This window comes from Hemiscyllium ocellatum, chromosome 36 (assembly GCF_020745735.1).
Source record: "Hemiscyllium ocellatum isolate sHemOce1 chromosome 36, sHemOce1.pat.X.cur, whole genome shotgun sequence".
Taxonomy (NCBI): Eukaryota; Metazoa; Chordata; class Chondrichthyes; order Orectolobiformes; family Hemiscylliidae; genus Hemiscyllium; species Hemiscyllium ocellatum.
Window position 1 is genome coordinate 45092337 of NC_083436.1, and position 26581 is coordinate 45118917.

At 43.8% G+C, this 26581-nt stretch overlaps 1 protein-coding gene across 1 annotated transcript in view; it reads right to left on the bottom strand.

Annotated features, from left to right (window-relative positions):
• The window catches only part of LOC132833218 (protein phosphatase 3 catalytic subunit alpha), a 305175-nt gene that overhangs the window by 22119 nt on the left and 256475 nt on the right, over positions 1-26581 (bottom strand). Inside the window, exons 7-9 of the mRNA XM_060851304.1 lie at positions 25489-25566; positions 23995-24089; positions 3374-3499 (exon numbers count right to left, since the gene is read on the bottom strand). Of these exons, the coding sequence (XP_060707287.1) occupies positions 3374-3499; positions 23995-24089; positions 25489-25566 (299 nt within the window). The remainder of the gene's footprint in view (positions 1-3373; positions 3500-23994; positions 24090-25488; positions 25567-26581) is intronic.

Consider the following 26581-nt stretch of genomic DNA (forward strand, 5'->3'; position numbering starts at 1 on the left):
CTGATGTCAGTCATTTTGTTTAAAACCTCCCCCGTCACACACTCACCTGCTTGTTCAGTCTCTCCTTGGGGGGAATGGATATGTGACAGAGATGGAAAGTGGGCAGTACCTTTCAGGAGTCTCCCGTTTAAACCAAAACACAGGTGGAGTGTTTCGGGAGAATGCATGTCCCAGTGACACACTGCCAAACCTATAAAGGTACAGCTAGTGTTTAGCCAGCTAACATCAAACAGCTTATTAACAATTAGTGATTGTCCCATGTCCAACCAGGACCACCCTACCCAACGTAGCACTGATAATGAGAACCAAACTGGAGTTCACGTTGACAGGAGGAATAGGAGACCTATTAGTTAAACGGAGAAAATCTGCAGAAAGTTATAGCACAGAGGGATTTGTGAGTCTATGTGCATGAATCATAAATAGCTCAGATCCAGGTTTAGCAGGTAATGGGGAGACAAATGCAATGTTGGCCCTTATTACAAAGGGAATGGAGTTTAAAAACAGTGAGGCTGAGACGATACAAGGCACTAGTCAGAGCACAGCTAGAATACCGTGAACAGCATTGGTCCCTGTGTCTAAGGGAATGTAGACTGGGATTGGAGAGAGTCCCGGGAAGGTTCACTCGGCTGATCCTGGGGATGGAGGAGAGATTGGGTAGGTCGGGCCTTTACTCACTGGAGTTGAGAAGAACGAGGGGCAGCATTAAAGAATCAGGGAGGATTCTTTAGAGAGTTGACAGGGTCGATGTGGAGAGGCTGTTTCCACTTGTGGGAGAGTTTAGGATCAGACTGTATCCTCTTAGAATAAAGGGTCAAAAACTTGAGAGATGAGGAGGAATTCCTTCTCTCAGATGGGAGTGAAACTGTGGAATGTCGGGGCTGGGTCATTAAGTACATTCAAGGTTGAAAGAGACAGATTTTTAATCAGGAAAGGAATAGAGGGTTATAAAAGGAAAGTAGCATTGATTATCAGATCAACCATGATCACTTTAAATGGTGGAGCAGATTCAATGGGATAAATGATCTATTTCTACTCATATGTCTCAGGGTCGATCATAAACTGGGTAAGTGCCTTGTTACAGTCTTTCTGACAACAGTGTGGATATTCTTCACATGGTGACTATCATTATGGGACTGCTGCCAGTGATCCTAGCTTCTAAGGCCATCTCCTGCATTACATCCTCCACCAATGTGGAAATCAGTGCTTCGAGCGTGTGCTGTGGAGCAGAGCTGTTAATCGTTTTTGTGTCTGTGTAGAGCTGAGGGAGTCCTGATGCTTTATGAGATTAAAAGCTGGGCAGTGTTACAGATAGCGATGGTGCTGTGTAACATGTGGAAGCAGCTCAGTGATTCTGTCTCAAACCATTCCCTCAGGAACATAAACAAAATACATCAGCTGCTGTACAGTTCCAGCCAGTGCAGCCTCACTTTCCAACCCACCCTGGTACTCAGATTACTTTCCACTCCAGGCTGACCTGTTATATTTATTGAGTTCACAGACACAGGAAAATATGATTGCAGCAATTACGTTTTAACTTCTCTCTCAACAAAATTAAACCAATCAATTGCACATCTTCAGACTTGGGAGTTAGTCCCACATATGGCCAATCCAATATTGGAAACGTTTCCTGCTGGATTGGATTGGGAAGTGAAACAATGCAGATCAAGGAGAGGCTCATCTCAGATTTCAGTCACCACTCTCAATACCGGATTTCTCTCTCTCTCTCGGTCTTATTTTTGAGCAAGTGCTACATGTGGTTATGTAACATCTTTAATAGAAGTGCTTCACAGCAACATTACGACCATTGACCCAATCCTTGTTCTAAAAGGCTGATTTTAAGGACCGCCTTAAGGTCAAGGCAGGGCTGTTGCAGACAGAGAGAGACAGACAGATTTGGGAGGGAAGTTCAGAGCTTAGGACTGTTGCAGCTGTTGGGCACAGTTATCAAATTTGGAATTATGAATCTCAGTGAAGCAAGGAAGCAAAAGTATTGAGAGTGCAGGTACCTTGGAGTGTTCTGGGGTGTATACTGTTATCAAGATTGAGAGAGACAATGCTGTGTCTTCCAACTAATTTTTAAAAAATATTTTGGTAAATGGATTTTTCTTTTTTAAAATGAGGGTTCTGCAGCACACTCTATGTACTGTTATAAACAGCTTAATGTGGGAGACAATGAGAGCAGGATTCTCTCTTGATTGACCGGGAGGAAGTTTCTAATCAGCACACAACCTCCAGAAGAAAAAGCCTACAGCTAACCAAAAGCACTCATACCCATTAAAGGCGTCTTATACACGTTAACGCATCTCTGTCCTCTGAGTGATAAAGGTGTGGGTTCAAATTCTACTCCCAGGACTTGAGGTTAAAGTCCCTGAAGTTTTAAAAAGTGTAGGATTGGTGTCTGTATTTCCAACAGCAGCAATTTCCACAGGGAACTGGTTAACCATCTCTCCACAATGCTCTCTGCTCCTTTAGCTCAGTTCCAGGGTCTACATTGTTTTTCAATTTAAAATTGACATTTTGGAATCTCCACCAATGTACAGACAGCAAGGAAGTTGGCAAGCTGTTAAAATAGTTTCCTTCGTTGGCCCAGAGAGGATGCATTATTTGAGTCATGTGATATTGTTGAAAAGGTATGTGCACTGTATAGTTCCAGCAGGAAACTTCAACGATGAGTTTGATGGGGCAATTAACCTACAAACCCAGCAAGTTCCCAAAGTAACAGGGAGTGAGAGGATGAGATGTCACTTGGCTGAAGAAAGCAGGTGGACTGCCATTCATCAAACATCAAGTTCTGATATTCACAACATTTACTGTGTGTCCTAAACCAGTGAAGGCGCTGGTTATTACTCAAGCAAGTGCTACAGACAAACCATGACAAGGGTTTTGATCTTCAACGTTGAGTCATTGACAGAACTGCATTTGTCCACTTTCTTTCACAGCTTCAGAGTATCCCAGTCTTTAAAATGGCTACATTAGCTGAACAAAAACAATTACAATGTGGGAAAACAGAAGCTGGTAATTTTTGCAAGGCATTATCCCACAGAGAGCAGTGAGACAGTGACCAGACGCTGTGCTGCAGCGGTGATGGTCGAGGGACGTGTATTGTCCAGATCAGCTGGGAGAACTCCCTTGCTCTTCTCTGAGCTAGTGGCTGGGGTGTTTCCAACATCTCCCTGACACCAGGGAGGGGACCTCAGTTGAAGTCTCATCTGGATGAAGGCAGCCTTGCACAGGGTGGAGCCTACTAGCACTGGGAGGAAGGCTGTGTACATGTCTCTGGAGGGGGATCAGAATCCCAGAGCATCCAACCCAGCAGATAGTGTGTTACCCCCTGACCAGAATGAAAGCCAGCCCCTCGAACACTGTTACATACCTTTCTCTCCAACAAACGGCAAAGACCATGTGAAGACATCCATGAAGTTGGGCAGCCAATAGGGATGTGGGGAACAATTGAACTGTCGAATGTTCATGACGTTGTTTTCATATTTCAAAACTGCAGCTGGAAAACATGAAAATAATGAGGAAAAGGAGGATCAGCAAATCTCTGTAAAGATGTATTCAAGAGTGGAATAATAGAGTTTGGTGAAATATATTGCTTAATCATTTGTCAGTTTATTGTCTCAGAAACTCAGAGTCGTAGAAGTTTGGGAGAAGAGTCATAGAGTTATACAGCATGGAAACAGACCATTTGGTCCAACTCATCCATGCTGACCAGATATCCGAAACAGTCCTCGTCATGATATCCTAGTCTGACCTAGCCCCATTTGCCAACACTTGGCTCACATCCCTCCATATCCTTCCTATTCATATACCCATCCAGATGTTTTTTAAATGTCATCATTCTACTAGTTTCCAACACTTCCTCCAGCAGCTCATTCCATACATCCAGCACCCTCTGTGTGAAAATGTTACCCTTCAGATCCCTTTTACATCTTTCCCCTCTCATCTTAAATCTTTGCCCTCGAGTTTTGGATATTTTTACCCTGGGGAAAACGATCTTGGTTATTTACCCTATCCATGTCCCTCATGATTTTATAAACCTCTATAAGGTCACCCCTCAGTCTCCAATACTCCAGGGAAAACAGCCCCAGCCTGTTCAGTCTCTCCTTATAGCTCATACCTTTTAATTTCAGCAACATCCTTCCTATAGCAGGGAGACCAGAATTACATGTAATATTCCAAAAGTAGCCTCATCAATGTCCTGTACAGCCTCAACATGACGTCCCAACTCCTACATTCAATGTCCTGACCAACAAAGGCCAGCATACCAAAGGTCTCCTTCACTGCCCTGTCTATCTGGGACTCCACTTTCAGGGAATTGTGCACCGGCATCCCTCAGTCTCTTTGTTCAGGGACACTCCCCAGGGCCCTACCATTAACTACATAATGCCCGCCCTGATTTGCCTTTCCAAAATACAACATCTCACATTTATCTAAATTAAACTCCATCTGTCATTCCTCGGCCCATCTGATCAAGGTCCTGTCGCACTCAGAGGTAACCAAAACAGAAATTGCTAGAAAAACTCAGCAGGTCTGGCAGCATCTGTGGAGAGAAACCAGAGTTAATGTTTCAGTTCTGGTTGCCCACTACCCCACTTACTTTGGTTTTATCTGCAAACTCACTCATTATACCTCCCATATTCACATCCAAAACATTGATAGAGATGACAAAAAGCATTAGAATTATCAATGGATTTTGTTCCAAAGGCTGGAATAAATATGAGTGTGTAACATCTTTATGGGGGAAGATGGCCCCCAGTGTGTCACTGAAGTATCTGCTGGAGCTGCAGTTACCCCGAATCTGGAGTTAATTAAATTATAGCCTCATGAACCTTCCAGAGAGAGTGCAGCAGAGTTTTCCCAGCCTGATTCCTGGGACAGCAAGTTTGGAAGAACGAGATGTAATCTCATAAAAACCGATCAAGTTGTAACAGGGCCAGACAGGATGGATGTTCCCAGTGACCAGGGAGTCCAGAGCCAGAGGGTCAATAGGTAAGGTAGGCCATGGAGGACAGGGATGAGGAGAAATGTCTTCACCCAGACAGTGGGGAGCCTGAGGAATTCTCTGCTGCAATCACAGTTAGGCCAAAATACCAAACGTTTTTGAGAAGATAGACACGGTTATTAGGGCTAATGGGTTGAAAGGGTGTGGGGAGAAAGAAGGAACAGGGGACTGAGTTGGATGATCAGCCATGACCATCCTGAATGGTGCAGCAGGCTCGAAGGGCTGAATGGCTTACTGTTGTCCATACCTCTGTTTTTTCTACCTGCCCACACCGACCTGCCCACAGCACAGGCAGTGTATTATTTGAATCGATTGGTGAGTTACCAAAGTGGACTGAGCGAGCCATTCCCACTGAATAACACCCAGAGACTGGATTTCTCCAAACACCCTCCTCAGCATCAGCTTCCAGCCCTGATACACAAATGTCATTTTGAAGAGAGTTTTCAGCCTTACATTTAAAAGGTTATATAAAACACCCTGGCATTCTCAAACAATTTCAAAATTATGGCATGCAAATCAACAGTACATTTTTGTTTGGATCTCAGGAAACACATGGACACACTGTAAACAAATAGCAGAGCCTCCCACTTTAATAGTCTCACAGGGACTGAAGTAGATCATTCAGTCCAACAAGTCCACTGTGTCCACCATTCACAATGAGATCACAGCTGATCTGATATTCCTCACTCCCAGTCTCCTGGCTTTTCCCCAGAACCCTCTATTCCCTTCCTGATTTAAAAATCTGTCTCTTCAGCCTTGAATCTAGTTAATGATCAACAGTCCCCTCGGGTAAGCAATTCCACAGATTCACTGAAAGACGACATTTCTCCTCATCTCTGTCTTAAATGGGAGACCCTTACTCGGAGATAATACCATCTGGTCCTGGACTCTCCTACATGGGGAAACATCCCTTCTACATCTACCCTGTCAAGTCTCGAAGAATCCTGAGCGTTTCAATAAGGTCACCCCTCATTTGACTTTTAAAGTCAAATGATTACATTCCCAACTGCTGATCAGACAGTCTATCCATTCCCAGTATCAGCTGATGACCCTGCTCCTATACCAGTCTGTCCTCCCTGAGAGAACAGTCACAAAGCTGCTCGCAGTATTCTGGCTGTGGTCTGATCAGTGCCTTGTATTGTTTAGCAAAACCTCCTCACATTTATATACTCCATTCCCTTTGAAACAAGTTAGGTCATGAAGTTCAAGAATAGCCATTGGTTAAGTTTAATATCAGAAAGTTTCCATTAAAATTAACACCATGGGAAAGAATCCTTTTAAAGGGTGTAAACTTATCACCAGAGACTGTACAAAAAGAGTCAGTCTCACTTTGAGACTTTGCACACAAGGCTTTTGAATCATTATGAAGACCAATGATCCTGTTGTGTAGACCATGTTTAACACCCACCAGCCTTTAAAATATTCCAGAACCTTAAGGTCAAAGGTTAGACACAAATTTTCATCGCCAATGGCAACTCATCAAGGACATCTCCGCCCTGGTGTTAGATCCACTGTCACTTCCTGGCACTGCAGTCAAATTCATCAGAAATACAACATTCTTTGGCATCACTGGATTCAAGATGTTAACTCTGTTTCTGTCTCTATAGATGCTGCCAGACCTGCTGAGCTTCTCCAGCAATTTCCGATTTTGCTTCTGATTCCCAGAACTCGCAGTTATTTATGTTTTTGAAAATGATAAATAGTGGGCATTCATGATGTTAGAGAAAGGTTATTGGGCAAGACAGAGGGGGAGGACTTTGTCAACAGTTTTGTCCTTCAGCTGAGATGGTAACCAAAGCTCCTGTAGACCCTAACTCTGTCACTTAGTCAAATGTAAGTCACACAGTGTATGTGAGACACCATTTCACATAACCACGGAGTTCACATCAAACTACTTTCAAGGATTTTCTTTGGACTAGTTCAGGTATACAGTTGGTGACTCCAGAGAAATTCTGTGACTTATGAAAGAGTAAAGGGAAGACAGAGCATGAGAAGCGGGTCTACGGTGGCTCAGTGGTTAGCACTGCTGCCTCTCAGCACCAGACACTCAGATTCAATTCCACCCTTGGGCGATTGTGTGGAGTTTGCATGTTCCCCCAGTCTCTGCATGGGGTTTCCTCCCACAGTCCGAAAATGTGCAGGTTAGGGTGGATTGGCCATGGGAAATTGTCCGTAATGTCTAGAGACATGCTGGCTAGGTGGATCAGTCATGGGAAATGTAGGGATGGGCTGGATCTGGGCAGGATGCTCTTCTGAGGGACTCAATGGGCTGAATGGCCTGCCCTCACACTGTAGGGACTTGATGGGCTGAACGGCCTGCTCTCACACTGTAGGGACTCGCAAGATTTCATTTGTGCAAGTATAGCCCGAGACAGCCATTACTGCCATTATACACCAGGGGCCCTACAAACCCAGCAATGAATCCTCCCTAAACCTTTCCAAATTATTGGAGTTAAAATGTTTCTTTTATCAAAATAGTGCTGCTTCTTTTGAAAAGCATGTCAGATTAAGAACCTCCTCCACATATGTTAATGCCTTCACTCCAGCTCAACATTAAGTTTCAACTTTGTAATTAATTTGTATAAACAGCAACTCAGAGGCAGGATATGGCACCCTTGTTCTCATATTATCACACCACAGCTCAATATAATATTGCTCAAAAGTCAAAGCAAATCTCAATCATGTGTCGGGGGCTGACCGTGAGCATTTCACTGACCAGCCGGGTTTAAAGGTTCACAATTAACCTCTGGTAGGAGAGGGTCAGTAAGAGGAAGGCACAAACTTAGTGAAATTGAGAAAGGAACTAGGAGGGATCATGGAGAACTGTTTGATGCTGAGTGTTATGGGTCAGGGAAGTGTGCCTGAAAGGGTAGTGCAAGTAGATCCAGCAATAACTTTCAAAGGGAAACCAGTGAAACACACAAGGAAACATTCTGCAGACAATGGGGAACGGGCAGGTGAGTGGAATTAATAGGGCAGCTTTTTCAGAGAACCAGCACAGCCACAGGGCCGAATGTCCTCTGTGCTAAATGATTCTAAGAAGCTTGAATTCAGTCCTGGCAGCACGGCAATCCTTACCGCACAGATTTTTATCAAGAGTGTGTGGTGCTGGAAAAGCACAGCAGGAGAATCCACGTTTCAGGGAAACACAGTATAGCAGGGAGGTTGTGTCAAAACCAGCCCAGAGTGATTAAACTTTGTCACAGCAACAATGTGATATTTCTTAACAAATATCTCACTTTGTAGCAACACCAAACTGCTGAGAGCCCTGAATCATCCCAGTGCTGTACTTTGAAAGATCTATCTGAGGGACATTGCAAGGTAATGGCTGCAGGAGATCTTTCATGTCGTCAGTGATACACTGAGTTTAAAGTGGCTGAAAGAGACAAATAACCTCAAGATCAAACTCCATCCCTTAGCTAATGTTGCCAACCACTTGGCAGAGACTGTGGTTAGATCAGAGACTATTTGCAATATCAATGTCCCGTTGAGCTGACCTTCCAGTGTCACAGCCACCAGCAACAGATACCTAAACCTGCCTCAGTCTCAGTTCCCTCACTGGGACAGAATCGCTCGGTCATGCCTTCGAGAGTTACAACACTCTCCTGACTGGCTTCTCACGCTTGTAAATCCATCTGCTTGTATCTTAACGCAGGCCTGGTCACCCAGTTGCCAAGTCTCTGCTCACTGACTGCTGCTGCAGGAACCTCCAATCCCACATTCCCAGCCGAGTGGTCAAATTCTTCCTCGGCTTCACCTTTCCCAATCTCAATCCTAACAATGTGAGAATCCTGGTACTCCTCCAGTCCTGACCTTTTTCAACATTCCTGAATCCCATTGCCTTTGGAGCTGTACCTTCACCCTAGCTTCCAAGCTCTGCACTGCCCTGCTAAAAAAACCTTTCTCCAAACCCATGGTTACCTGTCACAATATTTTACACTGCTCACTGTCACATTCACTCTGATATCTTCTGTGTAGCACTGTGGCATGTCTCTCACGCTGTACAAATGCTAATTATTACATCACTATCATGGATTCAGAATCCTCCTAAAAACATTGAAGTTGCACTAACAACAGCTGAGAATGAATAAGGACAGTATGAGGCCGGGTGAGACTGAGAAATCTCTCATGGATTTAGTCCTGATCTGGTGCAGCTAAGGCAGCAGGATGTGAGCAATGCTGCTGCAGGCAAGAGTCAGGCACAACACCGGGGAGCAACTCAATGTCAACTTCAACAATGTGGGCAGCTTTCCCTCAGGGTAACCTATGCTAAACACACAAAACCCCAGCCCCAGATCACAGTCAGTACACACTGTGCAATCAAACTGATAGAGAACATAGCCCCTCCAGGTAGTAGGATTGTGGGGAGGGAGGAGATAGGGTCTCTGGGATTTCAATGGGGAAGGAGGATGGTCAGTTCCCAAGGTCCTACTGTCAACAAAAGGCACAAGAGAATTTACAGGGATGTTTCAAATAATGTGTTTTCTTTGTGCATTTCCCTATACTCGTTGCAGAGTACAAGACATTGTTACATGATTGGACATATTCCCCTCGCCACCCCCACACACAGCTTGCCGACCCTCTTGGATGTTGGGAAACATCCTCCAACAATACTTCAAGGTAGTTCAGAGGAATTTTACCCTCGTCTAGGAAAAAAGTCTACTGTCAGTCAGAGTCTCTGTCCCTGTTACTGCTGCTATTTGTGGGGTTGGCTGAGTACAAACTGATTCTGAATTCCTTACTGCGACTGCACTGTGGGTGAGGTTTATCAGCTGTGAAAATACACCCACATACCCTCAGGTTCCCTGGTGGCTTTGCTGGAACAGCCCTTGGGTTTTGGGGGTCGAAGGGCTGCATTTAATCTTAACAGACAGACGTTTTCTGCAAGAAAAACCTCAGACACCTGCAGCTATGCAACAGGCAGGGCAGGTCAAGGAAAAAAGCCAAGCTCATCATTCAAGCTGATGTTTGTTACATCTGATCCCCCTGGGATGGCAACACTACTTCTCTCTCCAGTCGCTGATCTGAATATTTCCAACAGTTTTGGCTTTGATTATTCCCAATGCTTTTTTGTTTGATTCCTCAAATAGTTCTGGGATCACAGGCACAACCAGTATTTATTACCCATCCCTAACTGTCCTTGAACTGAGGGCCTTGCTTGGTTATTTCAGAGGGCTGTTCAGAGTTGCTGACTCTGGAGTCACATGTAGACCAGACCAGCTAAGAGCAGCAGATTCCCTTCACTGGAAGCCATTCAGCCCATTGTGTCTGTGCTAGCAGTGAACCAGATGGCTCTTTACAGCATTGACGATCGCCATTTTGAGTGCTGTCCTGTTAAATTTAAATGCCACCAGTTACAGAAGCAAAATGCCCAGAGCTTTAGCCTCAGACACAGTCCAGTTACACTACATTACACAGTGTCTCCCCGAACACTATGCTATCCTGATATAGTCTGGAGAGATTGTACAGTTCACTTGTTCATGATTAATGCCGGTCAGTGGGTTGGATATTAAATCCTGAGATTTGGTTTTTAAAAGAACGCCTGAAATTTTACATTTTTATCTAAAGCCAACTTCCCTGCCTTCCAGATCCTTCTGCCAGTTTAGAATCTGCATGTCACTCAGTTACCGATTTCCAATTTAATCAGATATTCTTAATGAATGTACTGCCATTTCTTTCTGTCTCGAAATGACGGATGTGGCACTGAGGAAATATCAGTTCATATGACATTTTCACAGGAGCTTAGATTCTATTGCTATGGAAATTACTGCACATCTGTCAACATCACGCAATAATTGAATAAAATCTCTCCCATAATAATCGCCAGTGACTCATGAAAATGTTACTGTTTGAAATCTCAAAGTGTAACACCAAGTGATACTCTGCCTGATAATTTAAAACACGAAACGATGGATACTGCAAACCTACAACAAACACTGAGATTGCTGGAGAAACTCAGCAGGTCTGACAGCATCCATGGAGAGAGAAACAGAGTTAATCTTTCGAGTATGGTGGGCCGTTCTTCAGAATCGGTCAGTTTGTTTTTTTTTAAGTTGATGAGAGTTGAGCAAATGTTTATGGTCAGAGAGATTGGAGGGTTAATATACACGAATGACAAATGTAATGAGCAGTATACCAAGCAGCCAGCAAGGAGATGGCATGCTGCTGTTTACTGCAGTGTAGCAGTATGAGAGTCTTCCTAAAATGACATGCTCACTTGGGGAGGTCACACCTCTGGTACTGGGTAGTTTTTGTTGTGAGTGTCACGAGGTCAGTCAGGTGACCTCAGAATCTGAGTTCCCTGACTGGGGCTGTTAATCTGGCCCAATCAGGGAGGCCTGGCTGACATATAAACAGGAGGGTCAGAGGTTCTGCTCACTCTGAGAGCTGGCTCTGAGGGAGCTGGATCAGTGTCAATAAAGGTTATTTGGTGATGGGATACTGGTCTCTGGAGTTACTGCAGTTATGGCATCCTAACCATTGGAAAGTTACACACAGTATAGAGGGAGTGCTGTGAAAGTTCATTACACCAACTCCTGGCGATGAGAACACTTCCCGATTTGGAGAGATTGAGTAGGACAGGCCAAGACTTCAGTGCTTTATTAGAAAGGAGGGGAAGCAATCTCTCTGAAATAACCAGAATTCTTTGAAAAGTTGACAGGATGGGCCAGGTAGATTTGGGGTGAACATCCTCGGTCATGAGATGTTTGCTTGGTCTGAGGCTAGGACACATGGAAGACAAACTCAGGATAACGGTTTGGCCATTTCAGAGTGAACTCATGAAAGATTTCCACATTCAGAGATTTAGTTGATTGATTTGGTGAAGATACAGTCAAAGGTGAGATGAGATTGCATTAAACAACGGAGTGGGCACACAGCTACGTAATCGCTGCTGCCCTTGGGCTCTCCAACTACAGAATCCCTACAATGTAGAAGCAGGTCATTTGGCCCATCAAGCCTACACCAATCCCACCCAGACTCACCCCAAGGCTAATCCACTTAACCTGCACATCTTTGGACTGTGGGAGGAAACCGGAGCACCCGGAGGAAACCCACGCAGACACAGGGAGAATGTGCAAACTCCACACAGACAGTCGTCCGAGGCTGGAATCGAACCTGGGTCCCTGGTGCTGTAAGGCAGCAGTGCTAACCACTGAGCCACCGTGCCACAATGTGAAATGAATGTTCAAATGTGATACTGAGCCACATGCAGGTCTGTTAGAAAGCTTGACTTGGCAAATTATTGAAAAAGTGGTCGATATTTAAAACTGGTCCATCAATTATACAATTTCATCAGAGCTCACTTAAGTGTATAAAAACAAAATTAAGTTATGAATCTTGAAGTTCTTCTTTCAGGCATTAATAACTCGCGCGATGACAGATGTAAACAAGTTTACTTTGAATTAACTCAAAACTCATTCATTTTGTTATTGTGCTGTGATGAGAGAAGGCCACATTTGCTTGCAGAGAGACTGGTTTTCAATCACATAACTGCTCCAATATTCAAAATTTTTTTTTATCTGTTTAAACCAGAAAAGCAATCTAATAAATCTCTCACACCCGCCTCTCCATTGCTATGTGCAAAAAGATCATATTTATTCATCAGCGTCTAAAAGAAAACCAGCTGAAATAAATGACTGTCTCAACACTGTATCCAACAGATAGCCTTACTCAGGGATTGGCAACATTCATAACTAGAAAAGACATTTTTAAAATTTAGTCAGAAATGTAATCTCTTCAGAGCTGCAATGTTGTTGTTCACATACCTATCATGAACAGATTTAGATTTATGAACGAGATTTTTGTTCCCCAAACATCTTGTTTATTTTACAATCAATTTACTTTGTTAAAATGCTTGTAATTCACATCAATACTATTGCTTTTGCTGTAGAAAAAATAAAACTGAAGGTATTACAGTGGCTAAAAATGGGAAAAGAATTAGATATTAAAAACAGAGATGGTTATGTTTATGTGAATAGTCCCAGGGATGAGGAAACAGAGCGCCACAGAGTGATTGCAGATGTCGGGACTGGTCTCCGTGAAGGAGAAAGGATTGTGAGGAGATTTGCAAAATCACGAGGGATCTGGCCCTATTGGTGGAAAGATTGAGAACCTGAGGAACAAAATTAAGGTGGTTGGAAGCAGGAGAAATGGTGACATGAGGAGAAGTCTTTTCATGCAGTGAGGGAGGTCAGGATCTGTGCAAGGAGGCAGATTCGATACGGAATGGATCATTATCGGAAAAGGAAACATTATAGGGCTATGGGAACTAGGGGGGGCAGTGGGGCTAAGGAATTGTTCTTGTATTGAGTCTGTACAGACATTATGGACTGAATGGACACGTTTTGCAATACAACGATTTGGAATTCTATAAATAAAGAGAAATGCAACAGAAACAAATAACTTTTACTTTAATATAATTTGTTGGATTTACATAGAAGCCAGGAGACATAGACCATTTGGCCAATCAAGCCTATTTTGCCATTCCATGGCGATCATAGCTGATCATATTATGGTCTCAAGTTCACACTCCTCCCACCTCCACACCAGTGGGTCCTAACTAGGTCACAAACCTACCTATCCTGCCTTAATGATACCATCGTCACTGTCCTCTGAGGAAGAGTGTTCTTTGGTGAGTCAATCAATGCATTAACATCTGAACCATGATAGCTCCTCTGGTGAAGTGGTAGTGTCCTTCTCATTGAGCTAGGTAGCAGAGATTTAAGCCCCACATGTTCCAGAGGTGTGTAATAACATCTGCCAACAGGTTGGCTGGAAAAAAAGAGTTTGTTTCTTCACATATGAATCATGAGGAGCTGCTCAAGTCCTTTATGAACCATCAGGGAGGCGATGGCCTACTGGTATTATCGCTGGGACTGGTAATCCAGAGACACAGGTAATGTTCTGGGGACCTGGGTTCAAATCCTGTCACGGTGGATGGTAGGATATGAATTCAATAAAAATCTGGAATTAAGAGTCTGATAATTCTCAGGAAAGACCCATCTGGTTCACTATGTCCTTCAGGGAAGAAAACTGCCATCCTTACCTGGTCTGGCCTACATGTGACTCCAGACCCACAGCAATGTGGGTGACTCGTAACTGCCCTCTGGGTAATAACAATGTTCTCAGCCAATGAATAAATAAAATAATGCACAGCTTTGGGCATAAGGGATGGTTCACATCTCTGTTTGATGATCAACAGATTTAAGAAGCTTCCAAGATGTTGCAGTGAGTGAAAAGCAGCAGAGACACTGTTGCACATTGTTTTAAAAATATAATCATTCCTTGAATGTGTTTGCTCTCCCCCCCACCCCGAGTTGAGAGAGGGTGTCAGACCAGAGTGACTGAATGAGCACAGATACGTGGGGTGGGTGGGACTCCGTGAGAGTGGAGTTCAGGTGAAATTCAGCTGAAAGTGTCATCAGAGTGGGACAGCCCTAGAAACGGATGCAGGTTTGTGTGCTGAGCTGGAACTTACATCCAGAACCTCAACCTGAGCTACAAATCTTCTCAAAACTCACTAGCCCTGAAAACGTCAATCTAACAAAAGCAAGGCCTCCAGTCTCAATCACAGCCACGTGGAGACAGGCTGGAGATGACACTAAACTAAGGTGCAACAAGGCAGTCCTGGTGAAACCATAACCAAGAAAATACCTGGTCTGGCCTTAGTGAAATATTCAGAGAGAATTAACTCAGCAGGGATGAAATGGAACTTTGCTCAGTTACAAAGCATAGAAATAGGCCATTCAGCCCAACTCCTGTATGCCAGTTTGTACTCCACAGGAACCCTGTCCACCCTATCAACATTAGTGTGCAGACATGATGGGCCAAAGGATGTCTTCTTGTGTGCTGTGAGACTCTATACCCTTTGAATCCCTTCTCCCTCATGCATTAATCCAGCTTTCCCTGAAACATCTGTATGAGTCACCTCAACCACAACCTGTAGCAGCAAGTTCCACAACCTGACCACTCCCTGGGTAAACGGATTTGTCCCAAATTTCATAACCAGTGGAAATTTCTCTTCAACTGCCAAACTTCAGGGTTAGACATCGGTTGCCTCTTTTCACGGGACAGAAACGATAACCATTCCGATCAGGTATCATCGCCAACACTTCTGTCACCCTCCTAGAACACGGTGCTGTACTTTCAGTTCCAAAGGAATGGTTGAATCAAGTGTACAGTAACGTCTCTGCCCTGTGTGATACTTACACATTTGGGTCAGAAGGTTCATGTCTCACATGTGACCTTGAGCACAAACATGTATAAAACATCATAATGTTACACAGAGTGCTGCACAGATACAGGTGCTGTCTATCGTATGGTAGATTAGACCACAGCTCCATCTGGTCAGCAACATGGATATAAATGTATTCACTCTCACTGATTTGACAAGAGGGGACACTTCTCCTTGATGTGTGGGCCAACACTGTACCAACAGGATCAGGAGGCCTGATGTGGGAGGAGACTATCTGTGCATGCTTTCTAAAACAGTGACTACATTTTCTAAAAGTTACTACTTCACCCAGTCCTCCTAAAAGGCATTATGAAAGCCGGTCCAGTCCTGTCTAAAATGGTAACCCTCTTTACAGAGGAACCAGGGCAATGCTAAGTGAAACAGAACAGTTCTGATTTAGTCCTGGTGTGGAAATAACAACTTTGTTTTTAAAACAGTTCAATTTCTGCCATTAGTGAACAGCATTTCCATATTGCACAGTCAGAGACACAAACATACCCCCTCCAACCTCAAGGACACATTAATAGTTGAAATAGAAAACCACAAATATTTTGCTTAACTTGAGTTTTAATGACACCCTTCCCCCCCCCCACCCAGACATACACCCACAGACACACACACACACCCAATCATGATAATGTTAAAGAGTAACAATCCAAACACTTTAACACAGTTGGTGTGTCAGGAAGTAAGTGTGTCCGTTGGTGTGTCAGGAAGTGAAGTTGAGGTGTCTTCACACTTCAACAAGACTAACAACTCCAAACAGACAGAGCACACAACAGAGGGACTGAAACCATGGCCAAGCAGAAAGTTAAAGTAATAAGAAACCGTTCAAGACAAAACAAGAGAATTAAAACCAATTTGACAAAGGCCAGGAACCATTTCAGTGGCAGTGATGACTGTTAGCCCATTTGCTAATGACTTGCTCACTATCCCTCCAACAGCAGCAACTCACCTTCCCAGCTCTGCACATTTTGTCACCATTTTCTGGTTCATTATATTTAAAGGGCTCTCACTGATATTTAATTTTTCATTATCTTCTGATCAGTATGATGCTGTGGAGTCTTTACTTTGTATTATGAAAACAGGATTTTGCTTCTCAATCCATTCCTATACACTATCCTTAAAAAGAACAGTTATTTAACAGTTCTTCCCGAATTTTCAAAGCAGTTTAATTCTTGTTCAAATTCTCTAAGATAATACATTTTAAAATAATTTAGTTCATTCATTAAAATTGCATTTCAATTTTAATATATTTGAAATGCTCATTAAGGTATCAGTTTTAGGCACTTGTCCAGTAATATATCTGGTGCTACAGATCATGAGGAAACTTGGTCAGTCATTTTGCTAACAAACTGTTTTAGTTGTTCATGAAATGTAGGGATTGCTGATCTGACTGGATCTTATTGACACTAGTAACAGTTCAGATTTTATCAGAGCCTCTTTATCTCCAGACTTGATGATTTCTTGTGAAAAATCTTCTATCTTGTGCTCTTTGCAAACTCAAAATCAGCAAGATTCCTGTTAAATGTGTACTAACTCCCTCATTTACTTACAAGTCCTGGGACTGCACTGCGTAATTCGGGAATGCTTACCTTAGTCTGTTAATTCCTCCTTGGGTTCCACCCCCTAACCCTCCCCTATTGCTGTGTCTTTAGCTGCCTAGACCATTACTCCAGAATGCTTTCCTTCCAACCCTCCCTCAACCTTTTCAGAGATCTATAAAATCTACCTCTTCAATTAAGCTTTCGGTCATTAGTGCCAAAAACTGTGCAGGAAGCATATTTTCAATGGTGTCTAATAAATTGCTCCCATGCAGTACCTTGGGAGGTTTCACTACATGGATCAAAAAACTAACCTGAAGGTACAATTTAACGCAAGTTGTTGTTGGTGATTCTTTGCTGACACTGAGATACACAAACACTAACATACTTTAAAGTTAGAGTTGGTCTTTGTTAGAAGATTCAGTCAGAGAAGTTCTCTTTACTGGAGGTAGTAAGCAGACATTTTATTTATCATCACAATGTGTAAGAATGTCAGTGATGTATCAATTCCCTTAATGATTTAGAATTTCTTTCCTTCAGTAAGAAAATGTACAGCCGAGGGGAGCACTAGCCTTGACACAAGATGTTGAACATCAGGCCATCCCCTTGGAAAGCTGTGAGCCACAGACTCCCTTATCTGGGCTCCTCGCCTGGTCCTGTTATTACAGATTAGATTAGATTACTTACAGTGTTGATCTTTCAGGAAACAGAAACAAACTCTGATATTTCATTTCCAACACCCCACCAGGTTCAGAGGATTGGGGAAAAAAAATACTCTCACTGGGAGCTGCACAAACCAAGCAATGACGTAAAAAGGAAATCCCATCAATTTACAGGAAGGAAGGTAAGAGTTCAGGACCCACTGATTGGAGAGATGTATACACCACAGAATCTCAGCTCCTGCCTGGACAAAGATGGAATATCCACAAAATTAGTCACCATTTTAAATATTGTAGCTATGTTCCAAAAGAGAACGAGGGTGCACACTGCTCCAGATGGATGTTTAATGCAAGGATAAAGCTTCCAGATTCAAGATAACGCTTCCACCCCTTTCTTGGGAGGAAGACCCACCTGAAATATCAGCTGGGGGTGGGGGGGGTGGGAAGAGGGGGCACCAGGAGCAGCTGGGAGAGGGAGAGGGAGAGGTGCCACCAGCAGCTGCTGGGAGAGCAGATTCCTGTCGGGAATACAGGCAGTGCCCAAAATGACAAGCCCATCCAGGGATCGAGGGGCTCAGTGAGGTGTGAGTGTGAGAGTTAGTGAGTGTGTGAGATTGAGAGTGTGAGGTGGAAGAGTGAGCATGAGTGAGTGTGAGAATATGGGAGGGCAAGTGTAACATCAGCAACAGAGGGGTGGCACAGTGGTTAGCACTGCTGCCTCACAGCGCCAGAGACCCGGGTTCAATTCCCGACTCAGGCGACTGACTATGTGGAGTTTCTACATTCTCCCCGTGTCTGCGTGGGTTTCCTCTGGGTGCTCCGGTTTCCTCCCACAGTCCAAAGATGTGCAGGTCAGGTGAATTGGCCATGCTAAATTGCCCGTAGTGTTAGGTAAGGGGTAAATGTAGGGGAATGGGTGAGTTGCGCTTCGGCGGGTCGGTGTGGACTTGTTGGGCTGAAGGGCCTGTTTCCACACTGTAAGTAATCTAATTTAATCTAAAAAAACTCCACAGGGAATAGGTTACAAGTCAGAAACTATTTACCAAAGCTACATTCGAAACTCCAGCAACCGGAGACATTCCATACCTTTGCTGCCTGGCTCCTGACTCTCAGAGTGGGTCCTAGGCAAGGGGACAAACTGCTTAGTCTAAGTTTAACAAAACCTGCCCAACGATTGCAAACCCGCAGTAGTGGCTGTGTTCTCTGTGACAATGCCGTTGCCAAAAGAATCCACTTACCAGCACAGACAAGCCAGGGATAGCAGGGCCATGGTGACAAAGGGAAGGCCATGCCTTACACATGTGACTGAGTTCTTTGAGGAAGTGACAAGGAGGATCAATGAGGGAAGTGCAGTGGATGTTATCCACGTGGATATTAGTAAGGCATCTGACAAAGTCCCACATGGCAAAAAAGTAAAAACAGTTATAGAGGAGATTGGAGAGGCTGGCATTGTCTTCCAAGGAGGTAGAGAAAGCTGAGGGTGACATGACCGAGATATAAACCAGATAGCACAGACAGGAGGGACCTGTTTCCCTTGGCAGAGAGTTGAAAAAAAACAGGGGTCACAGATTCCAGTTCAAGAGCACATATGGAAAATCCCTTTCACGCAGAGGTTCGTGGGCGTCTGGAATTCACAGCCCGAGGTTGTGCAGGAGGCAGAGATCCGAAAATCTTTCAAAACTCGGACCTGGATCTGCAGGACTATGGGCCGTCTGCAGGAAGATGGGATGAGAAAGGGCATCTGGGTGTCTTTGGGTCAGCATGAACATGGTGGGCTGAACTGGCCCTTTCTGTGCCTCAAACTCATCAGTACACGCCTCTTGTGCAGGATTCCCTTGAAGTGATATTCTTGTGAAGGGGCCTGATGAATGTGCAACAGAGGCTGCACCAAGAGAGTTTTTTTAAAAGCAATACATGAGCTCTGTATGATCAAATAACTACTGGGATTTTAAAATGCTCACGCTCTTCAAATTCCTCACTGCATTTCACAAGGCCCCAATCCCTACACCCTTCCCTATCAGTCATCTCCTCCAACCCCTACAACCTCTCCCTATTTCTGTCACCTCCTGCAGCCCCTATACTCCCTCCCTACACCCATCACCTTCTCCAGCTCCTACACCCCCTCCTTACATCCATCATCACCTCCAGCCCCTACATCCCCTCAATATCATCTCCACCCCCTCCCTATCTCCAACATCTCCTCCAGCCCCTACACCCCCACCCAATCTTCATCATCTCCTCCAATCCCTACACCCCCTCCCTATCTCCGTCACTTCCTCCAATCCCTACATCCCCTGCCTATCTTCAACATCTCCTCCAGTCCCTGCAACTCCTCCCTATCTCCATCATCGCCTCTAGACCTTACACCCCTCCCTTTGTGATCTTCTGATCCAGATGTCTAGCATGTCCACTGCACCTCAGCTGCCCGCTAGAATTCCTTCCTTAAACCTCTCCACCTCTATCTCTCTCAGCTCTAACACTTAGGGAGGTGACAGTCTAGTGGAATTATCACTGGATTGTTAATGCAGAGACCCAGGTCATGCTCTGGGAACCTGGGAACTGTATTCAAACTTAGAGAAGGAAACTGTTGTCCTTACCTGATCTGACTTACCTGTGACTCCAAACCCACAGCAATGTGGCTGACTCTTATAGAATCATACAATCCCTACAGTGTGGAAGCAGGCCATTTGGTCCATCTAGTCCAAACTGACCCTTCAAAGAACATCCCACCCAGACCTACCCACCTCATCAGGACTGGGGCACAAGAAACCAAACGTAGGAAGACAGCACCAATGTTTGCAGGTTATGGAGGGATACACTTATTTTGGTGACTTGGATGTGAATATAAGTGGCCCCTCTCTCTCTTTCTCTCTCTATTATACAGCTACACTTAATTTATTGTAACCTTTTCACTGATGAAAGGATTTTACAGACTGTGAAATCGCGCTGCGTTCACCCTGGCACTTCCTTGACCAGCAACTCCGCCTGCCGGCCTAGGCTAGCTCGGCTTCACTGCTTTTGCCATATCTCCATCCTAACTAGGCCGAAGCTGTTTGCTTCCACTTCTCATACTGTGTAAATTATTGTCCCCTTACAAAGTTTGTGCTCCTGTCCTGATGAGTGCAAGACATCAAGAGCTTTCACTATGTCCATTTTGCAGCAAAATTCAAGTTCTGTACGAGAAAGCTACTGTTTGTTTACTTAATTAACGTACAGACTGATGGGACCAATATTGGGTTGGAATGCTTTCACACAGGATTTTTAACTGCCCTGTGGGTCATGAGGGATGCACAATAAATTCTGGCCTATCATTCTGTCAATGAATAAAACCAAAATGAACTCCTTCAGGCCTTTTTGACTAAGTTACTGGCCCCTGCCTAAATATGTGCTTATCTGGTTTGATGTCAAAAGAGGTTTTATAAATGCTCCTGTAAAGAATGAACAGAGATCTCACCCAGAGGGTGAAAGCAGACCGTGTTGGCTCACAGCTGAGCTGGAGTCCATGTGGGAGGATAGTGCAAGACAGACACAGATCGAGTGAGAGTCCAGATCTCCCAGTACCAGGAGCTACAGCAAGGAGCTCTCGCTCAGGACATTTTAATGCATTAAAGGCACTATTTAAATATAAGCTGTTGTTGGTATCATCTATCTAATGAATTTTTAATTAAAATATTTCAAAAAAGCAATTTCAATATTGCATAAGGTGAGGGGTTAATGGAACAATATCTACTCATGTTGTAAACACCTGATCCAGCCATTAAACATTTACCAGAAATAAATACCATAATAAAAGGTCCAGGACATGGCAGTTATTGTAACTGGTTTCTGGATCAGTTTACTAAAGTACAGCAATGATAAGTGATGTGGTTTTTGGGTAGCTCTCACTCTACAGATGATTGCAACAAGTTGACTCTTGCAACCACAGATGATTAAAGTAAAATTAACATTTGAAAACTTGTCTAAAAAGCAAACAGGCTTCAACAGTTTTCTCCTTCCTGCGTCTTTAAAGGAATAACTCCAGAGCATTCCCAAATGGTCCATGGCTCATGGTCTGGCTCAATACCAGACTCCTCGCATCTTCCTCATCCTATCCCCCACTCCACCATCCCCTCCTATTCCTTGCTCTAACATGTATTTATTTGGTTTCCTCTTTTAGCAAGTTACGGGGTGATCTGATCAAAATCTTCAAGATATTAACAGGAAAAGGCAGGGGTGGATAAAGTTAAACTATCCCCATTGGTTGTGGATTCTAGAACTAGGGGTACAGTCTGGGAATGAGGGCCAAGCCATTCAGGAGAGATGTTAGGAAGCACAGCTACACACAAAGGGTGGGAGAGCTTTTGAATTCTCTTCCACAAACAGCAGTGGATGCTGGATCAGTTGCTAAATCAGAGATGAATACATGCTTCAAGATATGGGCCACAGGCAGGTATATGGAGTTAGGCCACAGGTCAGCCACAATATTATTTAATGGTGGAACAGGTTTGAGGGGCTGAATGGCCTTCTCCTGTTCCTCTAGTCCTTAACTCTATCGATACTTGTTCACCTTTAACATTCCTTGAACGATGAGTTCCACATTTCACTCATTCTCTGGGGAAAGAGATTTTTCCTGAATTCTGCAGAGGAATTATTTGTGTGTGTGTTCTATTGACCACCCTTTGTTCTGGACTCCCTGTTAATGAAACATCATTCTCCAGTCTAATTTATCAATTCCTCTATCGGATCACTCCCTGGTTCTTTATTGAAGAAACTTCACATCTGCAGCAGTTTTCAAAATTTCTGATAAGTTGTAACCTCTCAGTTGTGGTCCTATTTATGTGAATGGCTTTTTGGAGCTTATTTCGAATATAGAGATCAGAACACACTGGTTACGAACTGGAACTGATTAAGGCAGAGAACAGAGAAACATTTTATTGACAAAAGTCACAGCATGTTGCGATGTGATGGTAAAATATTGATCTCTAAGCCAGGTTCTCACCCTCAGACAAGAGCAAACTGCCATCAAGACACACAATCAGTGACACGAAGGAGTCTTGATACCCTGGGCACACCGCTATATTGTGACACTTGGTCCATTAGCACAAACCACAAACCCTTAGCCCATCCCATAACTGGCTCTGCCTTCCGCTTCAAGAGAATTTAATCTCTCATGGTCCAATCCTCCACCAACCATCGAACTGGAACAGTCTCCCAGTCAGCACTGAGCAGGGCAAACAGAGCAGGATATCAGGGGAAGGAGGAGAACAACATCAAACTCTCACTCTGTAGGCTGAACAATGAGAGTGAACTGCAGTGACAGTGAAGAGAAACGTTTTCTGGACAATGTACTTGCTGTGGACTGACCTGACAGAGGGTTGGAAGCAGATTCAATAAGAAAAGGAATTAAATAGTAATTGAGGAAATAGATTGACGGCTCGGAGGAAGGATAAGACGATTGGGACCAATTAGATAGCTGCAGCAAAGAGCCAGCACAGCTTTGATGGGCTGAATGATATCCTCTATGCTATGAGATTCAATGAAGAATGAATCTTGTAACAAATCTATTTGTGAAAGATCAGACCACCTCAGTGAATTTTAATGCAACATCAGTAGCTATGCTGCTACTTAGTTTATCAAAACAGCTCTGCATAAATGGCTTTTGACAATGAAATTCTCAGGAGGAAGTGGATTAATTTAGCCTCAATAATACTAACAAAGCCTTACCTCTAGAATAGAGAGTACATCTGCATCATACAATACATGGCAATATTGTCCACACCACACTATCACCAGCTGCCTCAGAATCCCCTTCTGCAAGGACATTGCCCAGAACACAAAGTTCACCCGGAATAATTGGAAAGCAATTTGTAAACATCCCCCACAATCAACATCATTCAACATTTACAAATAGAAATGTTTTGACAGGTTATCATTGTAATAATTACTTAATGAAGTACAAAACACTCCAGAAACACCTTTGAGCTTCTCGATTGACTATGTATTGAGGACTGCAGTTCCCCAAGCACATTCCTGAAAGTCTGGGAGTCACAGAATCATACAGCATGGAAGCAGACTCTTCAGTCCAACTCAGTCAGATTATACCCCAATTTAAGTGAAATGTGCAAAATAAGTTTTCAGTAACAAGTCCAAGTTATCTTTTTCTGTATTTTACAACAGTGACATAGTGAGACTTAGAAACGTTGACTCTGTCAGGCTGGAGTGTTCACAGTCAAGCAGAAACTAAGTTCTACATTTCAACCATCTCCTTGTTTTTATTAGACAGTGATACCTTGCAGCTTAACATCTGAATGTATTCACTGCAACAGCACATCTGGTGAGGCGCACACAAAGCTGACAGCAAATTTGTGAAGTTTGGAGAACCAAGCTTTGGAAATTTCAAAGTGACAGACCAACTATTGTCAACACGTGAAAAGAAAATTCAGAAATGCAAAGAAAGTTGCAGCCAGGCGGCGCTGCCCTTGGCTACTGAAGGATCAGGGCTTCCTCATCTGAAATAATTTAGCAGCACATTAATCCAACAAGTACCCATACACGTGATATACATTCACATACCTTTGTTGTTGTAGACATCCAGGTAGTTGGGAGCTGAAAAGATGGTGATTAGTGAAGGGAAGCCTGTTGTTTGACTCTTTCTATACATTCGGTACCTGTGAACATTAATGTACTGAGTTACACAAAGGTTGGGCATTCACACAATTGCATACTATTTACTGAAGTGTACCATCATCAAAAGTTTACCCTTCACCTGCCACAGTAAATGACTGCTACATTGTAGGATGTTATGGTGTTAATTAACTCCTTTTCTGTGAATTCACCCCAGACATGCAGCAAGTAATGGTTAGTTCAATCAGTGAGGCTATGGATGTTATATATGCGATTGTCATTGTTCAAAACATTTCACTTCAGTACACTCACAAATTAAAACTACCAATGTTTCAAAATATTTCCTGACAGCCTCCAGGGATTTTGATTCCATTGTGCTATAAAGAACCCCATCCCACATTGTCAACATATCTCAAAGTGAAGACATTTCTGATAACAGGGCTAACATGGCCTTTTATCAGTTGAAACCTGTGCTGTTACCTCACTGTCACATTTTAGTTTGGAGCAGTGGTTAAAGTTCAGAAACTCTCGGCGGGGAATCCAAAAGCACCAAGTGCCCATTGAGTGAGCTTCTGGAATGTGTTGTGGTTTGAGGTGCTGGGTGCTGACTCCCTGTGTCCCTTCAGGAGGGAGCTGGACCGGTTCCTGACTGGGGCAGAGATCACATTGTACAAAAGGTCAGTGTCTTCGTAGGGAACAGGTGGATCGCTTGGATTAGTTTCAGTAGCCTGAGGGACACAGGGAGGAAATCTCCCCTTACTGGCCCCGGGCTTACAGGTCTGTCTTTGGAACGTCTGAAACAGAAACAGGAGACGTTTGAAACACTCAGCGGGTGCAAACAGCATCGCGGAGAGGGGAACACAGCAAACGTATTGGGCCTGACAGCCATCGTCAGAACAGACTCACTGACTCAGTTTCCTTCTCCACAGGCGCTGTGAAGCCTGTTGGGGATTTTCAGAATGCTCTGGTTCTACTTGAGGTTCCCAGCACTTGCAATATTTTACTCCTTACCCAAACGGACTTAGGAAACAGTCAGAGGATGCAGACAGCGCACATTAGGTTCACTCAGCTTGGCTGACTTTTAATCAATAGAATCACCTGAATCAAAATTCTCTTCAACAGATCATTGTTACAACCAAAACAATTCACTGGACAGGAAGATGTCAGGGGCTCTGGTGGTGTAATGGCAGTGTCCCTACCTCTGAGGCAGGGGGCCCGGCTTCACGACTCCAGTTGTTGCGGAGATGTGTCTTAACACCTCCGAACGGGCTGAATGGAAAATATTCACAGGAAGCCATCCCTAAACAATTCAGCATTTATTGATCAACGTAATGAATTTAAGCTGCTCAGTGGTGCACACCCAGTATGAGAGTCATTATAAAGGACTTAACTTAATGAAAGCAGGAATAACATTACATTTCTGTTGGAAAAGCAAACACTTACCCAGCATCCTGTGCTTCATGAGCTCGGATTACTGATAATAAATTATTGTGTTGTAGGAATTCACATACTGCAGGGTAACTGCAAATAAACAGATTAAAACTGGTTCAAGTGTGAAACCTTGTTTAAAATGATCATGAGATAAACACAAGACAGAAATGGACGGGAGACAATGGCAGATGGAGATGAAGAGCTGATGGAGGAGGATTGTGTGGACCACAAATACAGCATTGGACCTCCTGTACAAATGATTCTGGATCAGTGGTGCTGGAAGAGCACAGCAGTTCAGGCAGCGGCAAAGGAGCAGTGAAATCAACGTTTCGGGCAAAAGCCCTTCATCAAGGTTTCCAGCATCTGCAGTCATTGTTTTTACCTCCTGTACAAATGGCCTATTTCAATCCTGTACATTGTGTGGAATTCCCAGCTTAAAGCCCGATAGTCACAAATCAATTTATAAAAACTCAACAACATAATCGTTGGCGATCTGCAAGCGTCCCCCCCAGGTGTCGATGGCTTTGTCCTTTCAGTAGGTGACGTGGAGGATGAGGTTCTGTTGATCCTTCACCTTCTCAGGCCAGTGATCCAACACCAACCGACTCTGTCCACGAAACACCTCCACTTTCAAATTCTCATCCTAGATTTCGAATCCCTGGCTGCCTTCAGCCTACTCCAGCCCCACAATATTTCTTTGTTCCTGCAAAGCAGACATCTCAATCCCTGGAGATTTCCATCGCTCTGTCAGCAGCCGTGCCTACTGTTTCTAAATCAGAGGCTGTGGAACATCTGCTGAAAACCTCTCAGTGTTTCTCTGTCCCCCTCCAAACCCACTCCTTATCCAAACCTTTGCCCTGACGAGGCTGCTTACATTCATGTGACCCACCTCCAGATGCTTCATTTCAATCAAAGTGAGGGATAACCACAAGTAGCTAGCAATTCTGATGCAGAGAACTTGCTCTTTATTAAAAGAGCAAAGATCTTTGCAAGTTTAGGGCAGGTGATGGCCTAGTCTTACTAATCACCAGACTATTAATCCAGAGATGAGGAGGCTAAGATAAAAGGTAGGGAGGAGGGACTTGGGGGAGGGGCATTGGAGATG